The following is a 20,993-nucleotide window of genomic DNA, read 5'->3' on the forward strand; positions in this document are numbered from 1 at the left end:
AATTGTTAATTGATAATAAAAAGTATCAATTATTATATGGAAAAGAAGGTTTATGTCACAGTTTGAGGAAGTTAAAAGATAAATTCAGATAGTTGATATTTTGTATATACATTTTAAATTAAAATAATTACATGTCATGTGGTACCTATTATATTAACAATTATAGATACCTACGTTTAATAGTTGCCTCATCAAAATATGTGTTAAACTTTTTCCAATAACGTCTTTTTTTAGGATCTTTATGACTACTTGCTGGACCTAAATTAGACATTAAACCTGCAAAGTATCAACATTACGGTTACTTCAGTTATTTTAGAAAATCTAAGTTCTTCATTAGAAATATTTTAATTACCAGCTTTCTGTGCCATAGCTACCATAGTAGATACTCTTTTTTGTTGTACTGCACATAAGCCAGTGATTCTTCGTGGTAACATACAACCATCAGATCTGACAAATTGACTTAATATAAGAACATCCTAAAAGAAATTCATTTCCATTATCATACTTGTAAGATAAGCTATACAATTAATGGGAAATAAATTATCGATAACAAATAATTATGTAATTTACAGTATGTTTAACGTTGAGATTGGTGGAACATAACGGACAAGCTCCATTTTTAGTTTTCATTAATAAATAGGCATTCTTTTGAGGGCGTATGACAGCTTCAATAATTACATTATTTCCTTCTTTCTTTTCAATTACTAAAGCAGAAAATGTTGGTATTAGAAACGTTAACAATAAATCGTATAGGTTATGGTAATATAAATAAAATAAATTCATTAATTGTTAGATAAAATATTTTTATAAATAAATAATTTAACTTACTTTCTTTGATACGTGTTGTAGCAGATAAAGATATTGCTCTATTATAATTTGGATTAATAAAAGATTTTTTAATTTGCGATACGAGACGACCGAGCGTGGCCATTTTGAAAAACTGTGCACAATACTTTCTGAAACTTTACAATTAAAATAAATGATATATTAACGTTTTAGGAAAACTTAATTACTTTGTTCTTTAATTAATGTAAACAATATAAGATAAAAAATATAAAAATAAAAGAAAAATTTTTAATTGGATACATCGATAAAAAGGTTCCTATTGGTCGATTGTATTCTATCAATATACGAAATGTCAGACGACGTGGCCAATAAAATATGGTGGCTTTCTCAAATAATAAAAGACAAGTTGTCGTGTGATTCATAGCTGTGTAATACAATAAATAAGTATTATAAACAATTTATTATCGTTCCCATTAAAGCTAATCTGAAAAACCGAACAATATTTAAAACGAAATTGTGATCATATTATTTTAATGCAAAATGGGCTTGTGTAAGTGTCCGAAACGAGTAGTAACAACTCAGTTTTGTTTTGAACATCGTGTCAATGTTTGCGAACATTGCATGGTTACTAATCATCCAAAGGTATGTTAATTTAAAATAATATTTTTACAAAATAATATTTATACAGAATTTTAATAAACATACTTCTTATGAAAGACAAATTTATATAGGTTAGATTAACAAAATTTGATTATGTGTAGATAATTTAATTTGACCTTTTAAAGCAATTTAAAATAAATTAATTGAATGACGTATAATTACTTTTTACAGTGTATAGTACAATCATATCTTTTATGGCTTCATGATCACGACTACAGTCCAGTTTGTATACTATGTTCTGGAAATTTAAGCGATGGAGATTGTGTACGATTAACTTGTTATCATATGTATCACTGGGCATGTCTCGACAGATATGCTAGAGAATTACCAGCGACAACAGCACCAGCCGGTTATACCTGTCCGTCTTGTAAAGCATGCATTTTTCCACAACCAAAATTAGTATCTCCAGTAGCAGATGTTTTAAGAGAAAAATTAGCAGGTGTTAATTGGGCACGAGCTGGTCTTGGCTTACCACTGGTAAATTTTCTATATACTTGAATGAATAACATATTCTTATCAATATACTTAATCAGTTTTATTACTTAACTTATATAGCTCAGTGAGGACAGAGAACAAAAACCAGAACCAGAACATGTTACATCAGCTTTGGAAACGTACTCCTATCACAATCATATCATGACAACTTCTGCACCAACCGTAGCTACATCCCGTACTAATAGTAACGTTAGTTCAGTCAATTCCAATATTAATAATGATCACTTAATGAATCAAAAAGTTGGTCCACCATATTCTATAGTAAATATCGAAACATCAATGTCTCTGACTAATCAAATGTCTAAAAAAGTATGCGAAGCTTATGATGATCCTAAAGACATGACCTTTGATCATGATGAAAATAAATATCAAAGGAAGTCAGCTATCGAGTGGTTTTTAAGGTGGTGGAAATTAATTTCAAGGCAACCTGTAAGACGAAGGGGTCAGACTAGTGGTTCCATGCAAAAAAGATATCTTTTGATTACTTTTGCTGGTATAGTAATGTTCTGTATCATTCTCATCCTTCTTTCTTCGTTAGGAAGAATGTCTACGGATAGAGATCCAAGCTACAGTGTGTTAGGTCATCCACATGTTAAAGTTGAAGAAGATAAATTTGGTATGTAATGCTTTAAGAGAGAAACCACGAACAAGATATAAGTCATATTACGAATAATAAAGACTTTATAAAAATATATAACAACAAAGTTACGGAGGAAGAAAGAGATATAAATATACATAAATAAAAGTGTAATAAAAAAATAAGAAGTGAATATTAGTATGTCCAAAAAGAAATGTGCCAGCGTATGGAAATTATGTACAGTATAGTCCTAGCTCTACTATTTGTTAATTTAAGTGTAATTTAAGTTATATAATTAAATTGTGTATTTAATATAATTTTAAGATAATTGTATTGAATTTATAAAATATCAAATGATCATATGTAAAAACAATTAATGCTTTATATCATTATACTAATATATTACGCAATTAAATATATATATATATATATTGTTTAAAGAAAAAAGACATTATCACATATCAGAAAAATAGAGAGAGAAAGAGATTTTAAATGGTTTTAGCCTCATTGCAAGTTAAATCTTATTTAAATATATTCGAGAAAAAAAAGCCTATATAAGAGATCAAGTATATTAACATACCATGAATAATACATAGAATAGCATGGATATTTGTAAATCCAAGTTACTGTTGCAAAGTTTCGTCCAGAAGTGTCTCGATCAGAATATCGATTTATTATGATCTTTTATATATATCTTCAACAATTTATTTTGATTGAACCAAAAATAAAAAACAAAATGATAAATTAACAAATTAATAATATATATATATATATATATATATATATATATATATATATATATATATGTATATTTAAACACGAAGAAACAAATAACAAACTATATTTCTACTGACCGAGCGAAGATCATTTGAATTCAAAATTAGCGCGTAATGCGTTGTTTCATCATGGTGGACAACGCGTCCCTTCGTTCGTCGTAGCTCTCTCGTATGTATTTATTTCGAAGAAAAAAAATAAATAAATACGAAAATAAGGGAGTAGAGTAGGGATAACCGACTTTAAAACTTTACATTTAACTTGACAAGATGTATCGTACAAGAAACCCCGACGACGAAAGACAAGCAAAAGATTTTATTACAATCGTTCTTCTTTTTATTCGGAGATCAAGAAAATTTGTCTTTACGCGCATGCGTAAACGATCGATCGATGCTGTACCGTTATAAGGGATATTAAGGTATGATTGGAATTTATTATAAATTTCATAAATTATTAATTTTATTTTATTTAATTTTTTTCTCTCTTATTCGATTCGAATAAGAAAACGAATTTTCGTAATTTATTGAGATGATTTTTTGAAGTAGTTTATTCCCGTTTTCGAAGTATAACCATTTTCGTGTTTGTTTTCTTTTAATGTTGTGAGACAAACAAATCGTTTAATTTTCTCTATATCGTATTTATATTATTCTATTGTAATTAAATATTATTTATTATTCAATATTATAATATTTTAACATTTATAAAAATATTTCTTTTCAGAATTTATCAGAACCGATTCTTTGTAAGAAAAATTATTATATAAAAAATATTAGTAAAACGGAAGAAGAAGAAGAGGAAGTATCTTTTGTTTTTTAGTTCCGGAAGTTGTTAATTTTGAACAACAACGTAAATACGCGGGAAATTGAAAATGGGTTTATTAACGTGGCTACGGAGACAATCAACTGCGTTGATCCTTGATGTCAGTGGTGTTACTGGTATTTTGTATTCCTGGCGTACCTCGAATAAATATCTGGCTGCTTTGGTTTCATTGTATTATTTGGGTAAGCTTTGTATGTTGTTCATTTTGTGCTTCAGGTTTTAATTAACTTTGAATTCTTTATCCACAGGTACTAGAACCTTACATTTATATTATAATTCACGGAACCAAATCGAACGTGGTCAAGCTATAGTAATTACCGGTTGTGATTCGGGACTTGGATATAGCTTAGCATTTCATTGCCAATCTCTTGGAGCTGTCGTAATAGCTGGTGTTCTCGATGAGAATGGTCTCGGTGCAACATCATTAAAGGAAAATGGCATCATCGTATTTCCTCTCGATATTACAGACGAAAGCAGTATTATACAGTTTTACAATTTTCTAAACACCTATCTCTACCAAAAGGATTTAAGTAAATTTTATTTTTATTCTTTCTTGAATTAGATTTTTCTTTAAACACGAATTCGTTAACATAATCTGCTTTGAAAAGAAAATATCATTATCTTAAAACCCTATTTTGATATTAGATTAAATAAAAAATATTGGAAAATTAATTTCATTATTTATTTAACGTTAAAATTATTTGGGTCGTACCAAGTATATGAAAAAATAACTTCTCATCAATTTTCATTTGATTATACATTGAATTAAAATATCCAATCAATACATGACGCGCTTGTTAACGAACGTGTTTAACGTATTTTATTTTATTTATTACATTTATGTAGAAAGAATTTAAATAAATATGAGTTTATTCTCTCGTTGTAGCTTTGAAAGCACTGGTAAATAATGCAGGTGTTATGGTGTTCGGTGAATTTGAATGGCAAACTAAGAATCAGTTGAGACAACAATTAGAGGTGAATCTTATTGGGACGATGGAGATCACGCATAAATGTATGCCATTAATAAGAAGAGATTTAAGTAGGATTATCCTTATTTCGAGTCATTGTGGTTACGAACCTTTGCCAGGAGTTGCAATTTACAGTGCAACAAAGGCTGGTATTAATGCTTGGGCAACATCCATTAGGGTTGAACTCAAAAAATATGGCATCGATATTGTCATTTTTGTTCCTGGTTTGTTATTACATTGTTTTATTAACAGAAAGATATAATAAATTTATTTTTTTTTTTTTTGTATTTTAATAACATAACAATAGTTTTCAGTTGATTTTATTGTTGCTGCAATTTATATATATTTATTTATTTATTATTTTATAGGATCGTTCACGCAAGAAAGTAATATTTTATCCGAACAAACGAATAATTTCGATGCAATGAAAGAAATTATGTCGATAGAAGCTGCTGATTTTTACGGCGATTATTTCGACAGATACGCGAAATATTTCGAACCGTTGTCAGTTAAGGATGGACCAAAAAAAATAAAGAATCTACAGATTTATGAACAATTTACTGGAGCTTTGTTAGATCGTTTTCCTTCATCTATTTATAAGTGAGTCAGATCGTCATCGTTATCTTCTTTCTCTTTTTTTTTCTTTTTGAAGAATAAAAATCTTTGTTTTTTCTAATCATTTTAATAGACGATCGCAACTTAGAGATATTTATTTAAAAAAGACCTTTGATCGGCTAGAATTATTATTTGATAATAGACTACTCTACTTGACGATTATAGTACTGTTTAGATTTTAGAATTATAAAAAGAATAATCGCAAGATTGTAAAAGTTAATTACAAAGTATCTAGTTCATGGAATCTTCAGACAACTTTTTAACCGTCGATAAAGATAAAAAAATTTTTCACTTTATGATCGAAGATCTTAATCTTTTACACTTACAATTAGATATCTTTAGTTACATCTTTCTTCGTTCTTTTTTTTCTTCTTTTTTCTTTTTTTTAAATCGTTGATTTTACAATTAATTAACGAATTATATTATTCTTTTATTTTTTTTGCAGATGCGAACCATGGAGATATTTCTTTTATTATACGTTATTCAAAATTACCCCCAATTACATACGCGATCGTTTGACAGAATATTTCGTACAATTACCGCGTTGGAATGAACGGAAGATTATTGGCGATCAAAATAAATTACAGAAAGATACGTTTCAAGGAATTAACGCTAATGGTTACAAATCGTTTAAAGTAAAAAATTCGAAATTTATAGGATAAGAAAATGTCTCTTTCTTTTTATTGGTTATTTTTTTTTTTTTCGTTTTTGTTTAATTTATTCCAATAAATTGTTCAATTTTCATTCTTTTAAGTTTTATATATAATATATATTTATATGCATATGTGCATATATAATATATATTTATATGCATATGTGCATATATAAATATATACTCTTGCCAAATATAAAACTACTATAAAAATATATAATATATATAATTACTTCGACCGATCGAATTTTGTTTAAATAAAATTTATATAAGCTTCAGACATTTTTGTATTACTTTTTTTTTCTAACGCAACTGTTTAGTTTAATAGTTCTTTTTATTTTTTTGAAATATCATTATTGGTACTATAATCTAGAAAGCACAGTTAACTACATGTTTTAGTTACGTAAACAATTTCTTTAGCCAATGTAGATCATTGATTCATTCTCATGAATCTATTTGATAAAATGTTACTTATGTCAATAAAAATGCTCACAGCTGGTCAAGCACAGGTGTGCATTTCGAGTGTTTGAAACGAACAAAAGCTTATCTTTTTTGTAAACAGGTGTGTTTGATTAGATATTAGGCTACAATAAATACTCCATTGGAGTAAGCATTGTGATCAGTCAACGAAAAATCTCCACTGAATTCATCAAAATGGCTCTTCTTACTTATGGTAAATCTCATATTAATTTGTGTTTCTAATTTTTTTAATTGTAAGATTAAATCAAACTTTATATCTGTATTTTTAACATCGAATAAATTGCAATATAATTTTATCGTCATTGTACAGTTTACGTTTTGGCTGCATTCTGCATTGCCTCATCTATGCAAAGCGAATATCTCAAATGTTCAAGTGGAGAACCAGAACCATTAGCCTTAAGAATTGAAGGGTGCGATAAATTACCTTGCTCATTGGTCAGAGGTACTAATTTAAAAGCACAATGGGACTTTAAAGTCAGTAAGTATCGATAATAATCATAATCAATTAATTTTTTATCATTGTTGAATAATGGACAAAATGTTTAATCCTGCAAATATTTCATTGAAATATTATTCATTTATCATATATCAATAATATTACAGCTTCTAATACCGCAAATTTGAAACCAAGAGTTAGAGTAACCGTACTTGGTGTTACTACCGATTATAACTACCCATATCCAAATGCATGCAAGGATTTAGTCAACGGTGAATGTCCTTTGGAAAAGGGAGAAGAAGTCACATATTCTTTGTCAATGCCTATTTTGAAAGTCTATCCAATTCTCAAATTGGATATCGAATTTGCTTTGGTTGATGATAGAAACGAGGCTCAAGTTTGTTTCAAAATTAATGGAAAAGTTGTTGCCAATTAAATAATAATATCAAGGATCATCGAGACATATATTGACTATATTATTAATTATTATTATTATTAATATTATTATTATTATGAGCTTACGATCGAAATAGCTTATATAGATGTACGTATTAGATTCTAATCGATTCGGAAATGAGAAATAGTTGTGTAATTTAATCGTCGAAATTCATCAAGGATGGACGCATCTGTGGACGATAATATTAGAGAGAATGCGAGAGTGTACACATATATATAATATATGTATATACATATATACATACGTGTGTGTTACGGATCGATTCAGCAGAGACAGCTAGGAGAAAAGCACTGGAGATAAAGTTTTTGATTTCTCCATTTTAAATGAGATTGTCATTTACCATCTAAGATAATCTTGTTGTAATTCTAATACGTATTTAAGTATAATATATTCTATAAATCATTTTTTAAAATGGAATTTATTGTTATCATTATATGTATATATTCCTTATCCGTATCATGTTTCATTGTTGATTTTCAACAGTTAATCCTGTCAGAATCCAAACTAAACAATAACAATACAACTAATAATAAATAATTTCTAATTTTATTTTAATCACTTCTTTTCTTTTTTATTGATATGTTATTTTTCTATTATTTACAATAACTATTATTATTTTCTTTGTAAAACTAATCCCATCAGGATGTATTAAACAATAATGAATAGAACCAATAATTAGATTAAACAATATATTTTATGTCATATTATGATATGTTGACATAAAAACAAAAAAGAAATGAATAAGAATTATGTGTTATGACAAAATAAAAAAGAGACATAAATAAGAATGAGCTTAAAGGGACGCGTTTATGTATTATGCTTAAATATATGTATGTGTATGTGTCTATATGTATATGTAATACATGTACCCATTGGGGAAAGGAGCGAGATGAAAATCCTGGGGGTTCGGGCGTATGCCTGACCCACATCCCTGCACATCGATCGGCCCGGTCGCCCAGCTTTAGTGGGATATCTACTAGCAACGACATTGAACAAACCGTAGACGTCGTCGCGTACCAACTCTTCTGCAAATTGTGTTAAAATCAAAGACCGCTATTGTAACGATTGTCTCCATCTCTTTCTCTCTCTCTCTCTCTCTCTCTCTCTCTCTCTCCATCTTCTCTCTTTTTCTATTTCTATTTCTTTGACAAAAGGCCATGGCATTAATCAAATCACATTATAGTTCGATTGCATTGTTAATGTACGTCTCTGAATTCTAATTCGTATTCTGTAAATTGGGCCACACAAGGAAATCAGTTTAACTCGTCTTATTAGATCATCATAGAATTGTAAAGAGAGTATTGATAATGGATGAAAAATATTTATTTTTTTAATTAACATCGATGTTTATATATACTTTTTATTATTGTACTTTTTCTCTTTGAACGATTTTATAATTGATTTTTATTTGATTTTTATTTGATTTTTTGTCCGGATGGAGGAGAGGGGAAGTATTGTGGTATTAATTATTATAGTTTACGAAGTGTAATAAATGTAAGAGTAGGAATTTTAATTCGTCATTTGCATTTAGGGTATGCCGAACTAACGTAACTTGTATTATTAAATAATCATGAGATTTGAAACGCGATATTACTAATGGATGGAAATACGTATTTGTTATTTAAATTGTTTATCTCTATTATATTAGTTAATTATTGATAATTATTGGATTTAATTATTATTGTTCGACGATACAACCAATGTGTAGGGATTTATATTTTAATTAAATTTAATTTTATGTAATTAGTATTATTAGATAATAGGATTAGAAATTTTGTGTGATGGTTTATAAATGTTGAATAGAAAATTTCGAATTGTTGAAATTGTTATTGATATTCAACGTATTTAAAAAGAAAATGATTTAATAATGGAGATTCATATGGTCACGTTTTAAAGGGGATGAGATTGCAGTTAAAGGATTATATATCGACTAATAAATTTTCAATCAAATCGTATGACCATGATCGGCTAGGATCGAATGGCTTTATTGAACGTTAGCCGCCACGAAGGTGCTATTGTTTCTCGACATTTTACAACGCAGCTACTGTTATCTGTAGATTTACGAGCGGTCTCATAGCAAAATTGACGTCACCTTTAATTTCTTACTTTCTTTTCATTCGATTCAACTTCAAGTATTTTCGAGAAAGCTTACATAATATGTTTTTCTTGTTCTTCATACAAATTTTGTCTAAAGTATTTACAATGTTTTATTTTCGTTTGTTTGATTGTTTGTTAAATGCAATATTCAATTGGCAGACGATAAAAAAGAAAACAGTGAAAAATGCATAAAGTGCTCGTTATTAATATAGTCTAAAAGTTATTTAAATGAAATTATTAAAATATAAAACTATTATTTATTTTTGTTTATTTAATTCTTATTATAAAATATACGATATATTAAATAACTGTAAAATAATTAATAAGCGTAAATTATGCGCGCTTATCTATTTAATAATATAATTAAATAAGAAATATTTTTTACGTTATATAAATTTACAGAGAACATTCTAAGATAAAATATAGTTTAAGTTGATAATTTTTTTTTCGACACTCTATAGATTACAAAGAAAAAACATTCGCAAAGATATTCTTCATCTATTATTTTCTATTCTTTAGAAATGTATAACGATAAAAATCAATCACGAGAATATCGTTATTTTAAATCAGATATATACTTACAAATACCAATCGTTGAATCTGACAGATTTTGATTTATTCGGTTTCTAAGTAAGGAAATCCTGTGACTAACCTTATCGAATTTTCATATATTTCGTTTTAGATCAATCTAATCTATTTTGACGTCAGATCGATATCATTTTCCAAATATATATTATATATTTGGAAATCTATCTATACGTGTTGCATACACATATTTTAATTTATTTCAATGCATTCGAAGAAACAATATGGTGTTTTAACATCAAATATAGAAATAATTAATATACGTTCTGCATGCTTATTTTTATTAATCTCAATGCATTTCATTAAGCAAGATGGTTTCATGTTACCAATATAATATAAAACACTAATAATTATTGTATACAGAAACTACGATTAATATGAACGAAAGAAACAAATACTCGGAAACAAATAGAAATATAATTGTAAAAAGAAAAAAAAATTATTATTGACACTCGAATAATCGATTTAAAAGCAAAAAGACATGACATCTCATTTTTCTTTTTTTATATTTTAGATATTTTGACTATTATCCAAGCGTGGATTCACATTTTCTGCATGAACGGTTTACAAATTTGTTCGGTGATAACGATTGGTTACCGTACTTCCGTCCTTGACATTATTTCGATTCGATGACGTTTGCGAGAACAAACTCCTGTTTACAGGGGAGAACATCGACGATGCACGATGCAACTGCATTTGTCCTCGTCCATTTATACATAGGTGTGTGCATCAACCTGCATACATACTGTTTTATATAAACACATACAAAAATATATACGTATACATACATATATATATATATACAAATATATGTATAAACATTTATGCACATAGTTATCGTTCACATTGTAGGCGTCATACATCGAGGATAACGAGGGAAGTTTTGAACGTGCGAACTAGAACGATAGGTCTACCGTACACCTATCTATTCTATCCCTTTCCGTTCTTGTCAGCTTGAACACGAACTTGCGAAATGGATTTACCGACTAATACAATCCTTTATTGATGTTTATATACATGTGGTAGTGCTGTATTAACAGTTGGGTTCGTGAAAAAGATTGAAAATATCATGGTAAAGCTAGTATTGTTCTAAGGACTTTGTTCTTTACGCAAATACGCAATTGTTCTTTTAATAATGAAAAATGGAATTTGTAGTATTTATAAATTTTGTTTCAAATTTAACCGCCTGCGCAGAACACCTTGCGTAGAAGGAGTAAAGTAACTTTGCCTTATATCATTTGGAAGGGGAACTTTCTACTTATGAAAACTGACAATATATAATATTGTTGTTACTACAAATATGTATAAATGAAATTCATCGTATTTTTTCTCTTCTCTTTCTCTTTTTCATTTTTCATTTATTGTTACTTTTTTTTCATCCCTAGTCGACGCTTTTTGTTTTACAATGTACGTACTACGTAATAAAAATTGCACTGACATTTACGCATCAATAAAGATTAACGTGTTGAGTAAAATGAACGAAACGAAAAATAAATGTACAACTGAATTGTGGGAGAAAAAAACTGTTGAAAATGTTCAAGTTAAAGGTACATGCTTAATGGTGCGAGAAAAAAGCAAGACAGATGACAATGATTGATGAGCCTTCTTCTCTCATCCTCTTCTTTCCGCATGAAAAAATTGTTAGCTTTCTTTCTTCGTGTAACAGGTAATTAATTCATGCACTGACGTGACGAAAAAATTACTTTTATTTATGATTGAATATAATGAAACAATATGTGCACATATTTAAATTTATTTTGATTTTGATTTACGTAGTAGATTTAATTTAAATTTATTATAAAAAACAATGTGTGCACATAAATTATTTAAATTAATTTTGAACTTGATATGCGTAGTAGTATATGTAGCCGAATTGGTACGAGGGTAATCGTCAATTACCGAATTTTATTTCGATGAAGATACGAATTCAAATAAATGATTAATAATTGGTATGAATATGAATATTAATAATAATTACAATTAATATTTTATTAAGATTTTTTTTGTTTGGTTTAGAAAATTTCGTTTAAAGATCTATATGTTTCTTTGGTAGGATCAAGTGATAGGGATCAACGAGGGCATATGTCTTCGAGGAGGTTAATTTGGCCTAAATTAAAGTGGATTCTCCTAACGAACTGGAGAGAGCGCGAAAAGGATGAACAAACTCTTCTCGTCAAGTAACCAGAGTGCATAGGGTACGTCATTTGCCTGGATTACTTCAGATCTAATAATTCATAGTTATTCATGCGAATTCTAAAATTTTATTCCCATTAGGTCAGTACTGTTCAATATTTTTCAGTAATATTTTTAATAAATAATCAGTATTCATATTTAATAAAATTAGTTAGTATTATAACAATTAATACATCAAATTTCAATTTTCATTAAAAAATACTTGTAAATATAAAATTTGGTTATTGGACTTATTAATAAACAATATTTTGTTATGAATATAATTAATTATTTATATCGAACAAAATATTCATATATATATACTGATTATTTATTTAATACAATATTTATTATTAATCAATAATAATATTCATGCCAAAGAAAAAGTTTTAAGAAATAAACATTCTTTCCTATCAAATTTAAAAAAAATAAAATCATCTTAATTAATTTTACATTTATTTTTTAGTTATAATATATAAACAACCTATTAATAAATTACATACATGTAAATAATTTATTGTTAAATAATTCTTCTATTTAACGAATTAATAGACAAATATAATTAAATTAAAATAAATTCAAAAAACATTTAAATCAAAAGAAGCATTTTCGCGCGAGATGGCGCAAATGCGCTTGCGCGGCCGCTAGTGTCCAATGGACAGTGCGCGGGCGAGAGAGAGATAAGAATAGTGGGAGAATAGAGTTCGTCGGCCTATAGAAATCGGCGATCGCTCCGATTTGAGTCGAAGATAGCCGAATGATTACGAAAAGAGAGGGACTTGTGTGTGCCGGTCCGGTCTAGTAAGGTAGTAAGTAGTGGGGGTACGATAGTGCTCAGTACCTCGAGTTATCTTCGTCCTCTTCGTAGTATCGTGTATAAAAGGTTTCTGGTGTGACGTCAGCACGTGTCTGTTTTCTGTGGTGTAACTGGTATTTTGTTTTTAAATTAAGAGAAAGATTTTTGTTTTCTTTTATCTTTCGTACAGTTTCGTGGTTTTCATCAATTAGTAATAACATATATTTATAGTAATATCAATTTGTCGCGTGTGTTTACGTGTGAGTGTTTTAACAATGGCTATAGAGTGAGATAGAAGAAGATAGAAAAATAAAAAGAGTCTAATACTCTTTTTCACTCTCTCTCTTTTTATTATTATATACCTCAGTCTTTCAACAGGTGTCCTGTGGTGCGATTGAAAGATTATAAACTCGAAAACATAAATAAGAAAATTAACAATAGTGAGGTTAGAAAAGATTATTGAAAGGTATTAGGAGAAGAATAGAGGGAGAAGGGGAGTGTATTCATCGTGGGGACAGCAGGTAGTTGAAAGATCTTCGTTCGACGACCATCGTTGTTGTTGTCAAGATGGCGTCGATGGGGAAGCTAGCCACCGAAGTAAGTTATTTATGTCCATTCTTTTTTTTCTATTTTTTGTTATCTAATTAATATCATAATCCAACGATTATCTTAAATTTTATACTACAAGTATACGAGAGGATGATTTTTCAGCTTCGTATTACTTGTTACTTATAATTCATGATATTTATTTGTATTTAAAGAGAAAAAAACAAAATACAATCACGTTCGATAGATTTCAATATCGATCTAACTGTAATTACTTTTGTCATTTTTATAAGTCCATGCGTTGTCATACAGGAAACAACGTTCGTTGGGTAAACCACGCCCATCCTTCTTGGGTTCTAGAACAATTTTATTTCTAATTTGCTTTTGGTTTTTCCTACTTTCTCTCGTAATCGAGGAAAATTTTTCAAATATATAAACGGTAACCATATTATTTTTTATTCTATAATAAAAATATGAAAATATAGGTTATATTTGTTTGTTTTTATTTTTGTAATATTTGTTATGAAATGTAAACAAATATGTATATTGGATAAAATATTTTCAATAATTAGCAATTAATAATCTTGAAAAATTCATTAATTTAATTAACTTTATAATTTGCTATTTTAATTATTTATAAAAGAAAAAATCAGAATAGCTGCTATAAATATGGTCACCGTATTACATGATTCAATTGATTAATCGATGTTTAGATTATTTTTAATTGTTTTTATTTATAATTTTGTATAGTAAGTTTGTAAGTTATATTTAAGACTATCGTTGGATCCTTGACAATGAGATGTTAGGATAAGACAGTTACGAGTGTCGAGTAGTGCATTGACCCATGATCATTTCTTTTTTACTTCTATTATCTTCTAGCTACATACGTAATGTCAATGATAAGGATAATTTTAATGAGACTAGTATGTCATTCTCGAAGATGCATCGTTAAGACGTGGTCTTTGTAACCATAATTCTTCGTTCATTCCTTGTCATTAGTTGGATAAATAAGGCACATAATAGAGATAGCACGAGTTACAAAAATTATTTCTAATATTTTAGCATACCACATTAATTATATAAATATTATTTTAATTTAAAAAAAATGTTAATTTTGAACCGTTCGTTAATTTTGTTTCTTTTTATTTAATCGTTGAAGAACAATTGTTATATTTATTTTTGGTTGTGTGCTAATGAAGAAAAAAATGGCGGGAGAATATCTAGCAATTACCGCGAAATTCAAATCCGCGAATAAGCGTAAGTAATAATTTAAATCATTATAGTTTTTTTTTTAATTATTTGCAAATTTTTAATTTTCTGTAATCATAATGAATCTTATATTTAAATGGTGGTACTCCATTTTTACATTAGATAAATAAAACTAACAATAAGTATAATATTAGGAACAAATATTAAGCTCAAGTAAATTATTCAAGTAATTGACTTTTAATTGTTGTATTATTATAAATTTATAGTAATAGAATTATATTTATTTATTTATTTTTTAATCTATTCATTTTCTCTTATTGTAGTAGATATCACGATAAAGAACTTAGAACATAAATAATTTAATTGACTATATTAAGATATTATAACACCGTTATTTATTAGTTTCGTAATTAGTAGATAAGTTTTCAAATAGTTAAGCACAAAATTCCCTTAAAATATTATATTTTCTAATCTTTTTTTTTCTTTTAAACAAGGTGAAAAGCATACTTATAGATAAAAACTAATATCATTGTTATTAATTATCGTGCAATTACAAGATATATTCATCGAATAAATTATCGTACAGATTAAAATAATATTCCTTTATTACAATAGAAACTTGCATAACATAACGTTTACTTTTTTCTTCGAAATATCTGTTAACATTTGTGATATTTACAGGTATGATTAATTATTGAATAATTATCAATAATATAATTAATATTTAAACAATTTGTAATAACCTATTCGTCATTTAGTTATTATTTGAAAACTCTTTGGATTATTTCGAAGGTAAGATTTGGAAAGAAAAGTTATTTATATAAAAGATGAAATAGAACGTCAAGGTTTTCACTTTCTCTCTATCTCTCTCTCTCTCTCACTTTAAACACTTCTTCACACTTCTATCCTCTCCCTCTCTCTCTTCATATATATATATATTTTTTTCTTTCTCTTTCTATATAAAGTGCGAACATGCTATTGGAATGTCAGTGCTCCTGTTTCATTCCTTGCTACCGTTTTATCTTTTTCCTTTGATAGTTACTTGAAATACTTGTAATGTATACACACACTTATTCACACTTAAAGAACTTTTTGAAGGTTCTTGATATCACACATAACACACACACACATTTCCATTTTAACTTACTCGTTTGTATATAGCGTGTTCCAGTTATTTTCGCATTAAATTATAACAATATATTTTATATAAATAAAATTAAGAAAAAATATCTTCTACACATACGATCAAATAAATTCTAAATTGTAATATCATTTAAAAATGTGTTTTATATATTGATTATGAATTCAAAACTTTGGTATTTAAAAAGAATTAAAATTTATTACATTATATATTTATTTTTTCCTTCAATTTTTCCTTAATTGCAGTTAAGAATTCATATTCATTTGTGTTTGATAAATTTTTTTTCTCTTGTTTTTCTTCATAATTACAAAATTCTATTAACGTCACATTTGGAAATCTGAGGGAGGGGGAGTAATAGAGGTTCCAAAAATTGGTCATCTATTGGAAAACCATTTAATGGAATTTATAAGTGTTGATGAAATAGTATTAGAATATTATTTATGTTTTTTTTTTTTTATGGTTGCGTTCGGGGACGGAAAAAATGGCGGGATTTGGTATTTGCGGCAATGAACTTTCGAATTTCTAATACCAATTATTAATAATTTATTTTGGAGAAAATCTACGAAAAAAATTGTGTGCAGTTTAATTTTTCAAATAAAAAGTTAAATAAATATCAGGAATATGTTTTCTTTTTTTTTATAACTTTTTAATGAATCGTTTATAAAACATTTTCTTTCTTATCTTTTATTTTTTATAGAATATGTTGGAAAAAATTTGGCAAAAAAATATAATGTAACACTTTGTATATATTCGCATATAGAAAATCTACGAATGGATTTGATATCAGAGTATCGTTTTTATTTTTCTAACTTTGTGTATGTGCCCCTTTAGTCTCAAATATCTAAATTTTCCCACGTATCCTAACGTCAATTCTATTTTTATATTTTTTGATATTTATTTCTATTTTAACTTTGATACAAGTAAATATATATATGTACGTTTATTTATATTTATAGATTTATATATATATATTATTTTGGTAGATAACAATTTGTAAATATTATAATTTAAACGTTTATGTGTGCACAGCGTATTCTTAGGATCGTGTTATTTTTATATTAGGATTTAATCATAATTAAACGAAAAAAAAATAAAAAGTTTGTTTAATAAATGAATTCTTACATACGAATAATTCATCACATTTTTTATGAGGTTTTAATATTAATTGTACTTAGAATAAAACACAATATAATACAACACACGTAAATCGTGAATTTATTTAGAAACAATTCACATATAAATTATTATATTTAACGAGAATAATTTTTTCTCTCTCTTCCCATTGTATTAATAAATTAGCATTGTACTAATAATGTTAGTTTAATTCGATTGTTAAGATATAAGATCGATAAATACTTATTGTAATATAATCAAACAATTTTTCATTCTCTTATCAATGTTACTTGTTACTCGGTTTAACATTATCGTTAACGCCATGTTTATCCGGTCTATTAATAAATACGATGGAAGATAAAGTAACTTGTTACTATCAAAAGATTGTTTGAATGAGAAAGAGTAAGAGAAAGAGTAAGGAAAAAATAAAAAAAGAAAGGAAGCGAATTTGTGTCAAGGCCGTCCTTAGCATTGGTCATAGTGATGGCTGACTCCCTTGGGAATATACTAGCTATGCTTGTTGTGGTAGGTGTTAGAAAGAAATTGTGTGCGTGTGTGAAAGAGAAAGATAGAGATAGATAAAAAGAAAGACAAAAATATATATAAAAGAGTTCGAAAGAAAAGGAAAAACAATAAAACCATTTCGTAACTGCCATAAACTCATTCCACCATATTATTTTCTATTAGTTTTTCTTTCGATTTTTTTTCCTCTTCTCATGGTTTCTTTTCGAGAATATTACTTTAGCTTTCTTAACACGTTTTTTTCCACGTGTAACAACATTTCATATATTGTACATAAATACTTAATTGAACTTCGTTTTCTACGGTCAAGTATTAGATATTTTTGTCGGTTAATAGAGAGAGAGAGAGAGAGAGAGAGAGAGAGAGAGAGAGAGAGAGAGAGAGAGAGAGAGAGAGAGAGAGAGAGAGAGAGAGAGAGAGAGAGAGAGAGAGAGAGAGAGAGAGAGAGAGAGAGAGAGAGAGAGAGAGAGAGAGAGAGAGAGAGAGAGAGAGAGAGAGAGAGAGAGAGAGAGAGAGAGAGAGAGAGAGAGAGAGAGAGAGAGAGAGAGAGAGAGAGAGAGAAAGTATATTATATATTTGAAAAAAAATTGTTTTGTCATTTCATTGTTTTTAAGTATTGCTTATTTTAAATTATTATATCATTGTGTTGTGTGTAGTATATTGAAAAGTTGTATAATATATATATATTTTTATTGTTCTGTTATGTTTTATACATTTTTGTAAAACAAATTATAGCAATATTGTTTTGTTATCTTTCAATTATATACACTTCATTTTATAGTTTCACACAACATTGACTATACCAATAAATAAATATATAAATTTTACTAAATTCCTCCCTCTCCAAAAAAGAAAAAACAAGGAAAGCTAGAAAGAAAAATATATATTGACCCATAACACAGGTATTTGCATATTCATCAAACTCAAATCCACCGTTATCGGTACACGTGGCTTGGTGTAATGAAACTGTGCTTTTAAAAAAAACGGCTCGAGGGAGGTTTAACGTGTTAATTTGATACTTTTAGAAATCTCTAGGATCTGTTTTAAACACGGCATTTTAAATTTATTGTATATATTATATAACTTTAAACGTTTCTTTTTTTTCCTTTCGTAACGATCCCATCAAAGAGAAAGTGAGAGAAAGAGAGAAAAAGTATGGCACTTTACTTCCAAACGATATTCATTGTTTATTCATGAATTTTATCCTCTTTCAAGAAATTACACGAGAGAAGAAACGAACAAAATAATAATAATAATAATAATAATAATAATAATAATAATAATAATAATAACAATAATAATCGTAATAGAACAAAAAAGTTTCAATCAAAGAAAAATAAATTATGATCGAAATTTTACATTAATTCGTAATACAGAAATTAATTGATTTCTTTTTTATTCGCTTATTATTTTATTATTTAAAATTGATAAATATTCATTAAAAAAAAAAAAAAAAATAATAAATAATAAAACGACAAACGCATTGATCCGAATTATTAATATATATATATATATATAACATATTATGTATGTTATATATGAAAATGTGATTGATGGTTTTTCCCATTCGCCTCCTTCCCTCTCTCCCTCTCTTTCTCTCTCTCTCTCTTTCTCTCTCTTTCTCTCTCTCTTACTCATACTCGTTTTCTCGTTTTGTCTCTTTCTTTCGTTGTGAAAGTACTTCACGTATAAACCGTAAGATGGCAGGAAGTGTACAACAAAAAGGGTTAGAAGTGTGTTAGAGCTTTGGAATCCTGAGTATGTTATCCCTCTCCCCCATTCCTACCGTTCCTCTATGTCCGGTGCTCTTTTTATCTCCTTTTTTATCTCTCTCTCTTTCAACCTTATCTCGAGTACTCTCGTCTCACCTTCGACGTTAATTCGAGCGATACGGTTTGCGCTTATTATCGTTAAATTAGCCATTATGTCGTTATTTTAACGAGTCTATGTGTGTCAGGGGGCCGTCCACGCACACATATACATTTTCACGTAATACATGTTCATATACGATACATATATACCCATATATAAATATATATTATTACATATAGACATATAAACACATACACACACCTGAGACTGTGTTTCACACATGGTTCATATGTGAAGTGTAAAAAAGAGTTTTGAAATAGTTTATTTAGGTATATCCTATATCTCTATTTGTTTTGTAAATTATGCTGAATTTCCTAATATTAACATTAAACTTAACGACACTTTACGTATACGTATTTCGTATCGTGAGTGGTCAAATGATTGTTTAAAAAAAACTACTAAAATTCTAACCGTAAAATGAAATTTTAGCATATCGAATTGTAAAGTAAATAATATTTTCTTTTATTTAGAAAAGAATAAATGTATATTTTATGTATTTTTACGAAATATCAAAACGCGATCATTTATAACCTCGAGCGGTAAGTTAAATAATAGTGTTAAAAAATAAAAATCAACAAATATACCGATTGAGTTACAGGTAAAAAAATTTCCAAGGATTTTGAGAGTCGCTATTTTTTTTTTTTTTTAATATTTTTTTTATCTTATTTGAGTAAATTTTTGACGTACATTTTGTATACACATTTTATTTCATGTAATTTTATTTTTTTTTTTGAATTATTTTGGACGGTGGACAAAAAAAAAGGTACAATGTATTTGTTAGTGTGTCCATTATTTACGATTTCAGTTCGTAGACGATGAAAACGATACGTCTCGTGTATCTTTTCTCATCTCTTTCTATCTCTCTTTCTCTTTCTTTCTCTCTTTGATTGGGCCATTTTAATGGCGAACTTCCTCGAGACGTTTGGCTCAGAACGACAGAGGGTCGACCCACGCTACCACGAATTATAATTCCTTGGTAAGAAACCAAGTACGCCCTGCAAACTGGCCCTTCAAACGTTCTAATGTCTAATTCATCCTGACTCGTTCATCCTTTTCAACTATTTCCGCGAATACTATACTTCCCCCCTCCCTTTGCTTTTAATATGATGATACAAATAAAATAAGAAAATTTGTATCTTTAATTTTTGATATTATAATTATAAACAATATATATCATATTTATTTTTGTTCAAATCTAGTTGAAAGAATTCATTGAAAATT

At 27.8% G+C, this 20,993-nt stretch overlaps 5 protein-coding genes across 9 annotated transcripts in view; 4 read left to right on the forward strand and 1 right to left on the reverse strand.

The window, feature by feature from the left end:
- Positions 1-89: 89 nt before the first annotated feature.
- On the reverse strand, positions 90-1,078 carry mRpS18A (mitochondrial ribosomal protein S18A). The gene is made up of 4 exons (XM_015323772.2): positions 829-1,078; positions 571-704; positions 353-476; positions 90-276 (listed from the first exon to the last, which is right to left on the reverse strand). Exons 1-4 carry the CDS (start codon positions 929-931, stop codon positions 161-163), a joined length of 477 nt encoding a protein of 158 aa, XP_015179258.1. The 5' UTR covers positions 932-1,078; the 3' UTR covers positions 90-160.
- An 85-nt stretch (positions 1,079-1,163) lies between these two features.
- On the forward strand, positions 1,164-2,891 carry LOC107067867 (zinc finger protein-like 1 homolog). The gene is made up of 3 exons (XM_015323771.2): positions 1,164-1,428; positions 1,618-1,923; positions 2,002-2,891. Exons 1-3 carry the CDS (start codon positions 1,327-1,329, stop codon positions 2,563-2,565), a joined length of 972 nt encoding a protein of 323 aa, XP_015179257.1. The 5' UTR covers positions 1,164-1,326; the 3' UTR covers positions 2,566-2,891.
- Positions 2,892-3,372: 481 nt separating this feature from the next.
- sro (SDR family oxidoreductase shroud) lies at positions 3,373-7,019 on the forward strand. 2 transcript variants are annotated; one of them, XM_015323769.2, is made up of 7 exons: positions 3,373-3,710; positions 4,013-4,293; positions 4,360-4,641; positions 4,998-5,303; positions 5,448-5,679; positions 6,140-6,329; positions 6,909-7,019. In XM_015323769.2, the coding sequence occupies exons 2-7, from the start codon at positions 4,161-4,163 to the stop codon at positions 6,927-6,929; spliced, it is 1,164 nt and encodes a 387-aa protein (XP_015179255.1). In that variant the 5' UTR covers positions 3,373-3,710; positions 4,013-4,160; the 3' UTR covers positions 6,930-7,019. The 2 variants fall into 2 exon arrangements, with proteins under 2 accessions (XP_015179255.1, XP_015179252.1); XM_015323766.2 differs by lacking the exon at positions 6,909-7,019 and having other exon boundaries at positions 6,140-6,489.
- Positions 6,909-8,136, forward strand: LOC107067870 (NPC intracellular cholesterol transporter 2 homolog a). The gene is made up of 3 exons (XM_015323774.2): positions 6,909-7,019; positions 7,137-7,304; positions 7,430-8,136. Exons 1-3 carry the CDS (start codon positions 7,001-7,003, stop codon positions 7,696-7,698), a joined length of 456 nt encoding a protein of 151 aa, XP_015179260.1. The 5' UTR covers positions 6,909-7,000; the 3' UTR covers positions 7,699-8,136.
- A 5,315-nt stretch (positions 8,137-13,451) lies between these two features.
- Positions 13,452-20,993, forward strand: part of Atpalpha (sodium/potassium-transporting ATPase subunit alpha) — a 90,578-nt gene continuing 83,036 nt past the window's right edge. Inside the window, exon 1 of one of the 4 annotated variants that reach the window (XM_015323702.2) lies at positions 13,452-13,966. In XM_015323702.2, coding sequence (XP_015179188.1) covers positions 13,937-13,966 — 30 coding nt within the window. In that variant the 5' untranslated portion in view covers positions 13,452-13,936. The remainder of the gene's footprint in view (positions 13,967-20,993) is intronic. The other 3 variants (XM_015323701.2, XM_015323700.2, XM_015323704.2) reach the window with 3 other exon arrangements.

Source organism: Polistes dominula, unplaced genomic scaffold (genome assembly GCF_049000335.1).
Source record: "Polistes dominula isolate Pdom_NZ unplaced genomic scaffold, Pdom_raw_medaka contig_73, whole genome shotgun sequence".
NCBI classification, from domain to species: Eukaryota; Metazoa; Arthropoda; class Insecta; order Hymenoptera; family Vespidae; genus Polistes; species Polistes dominula.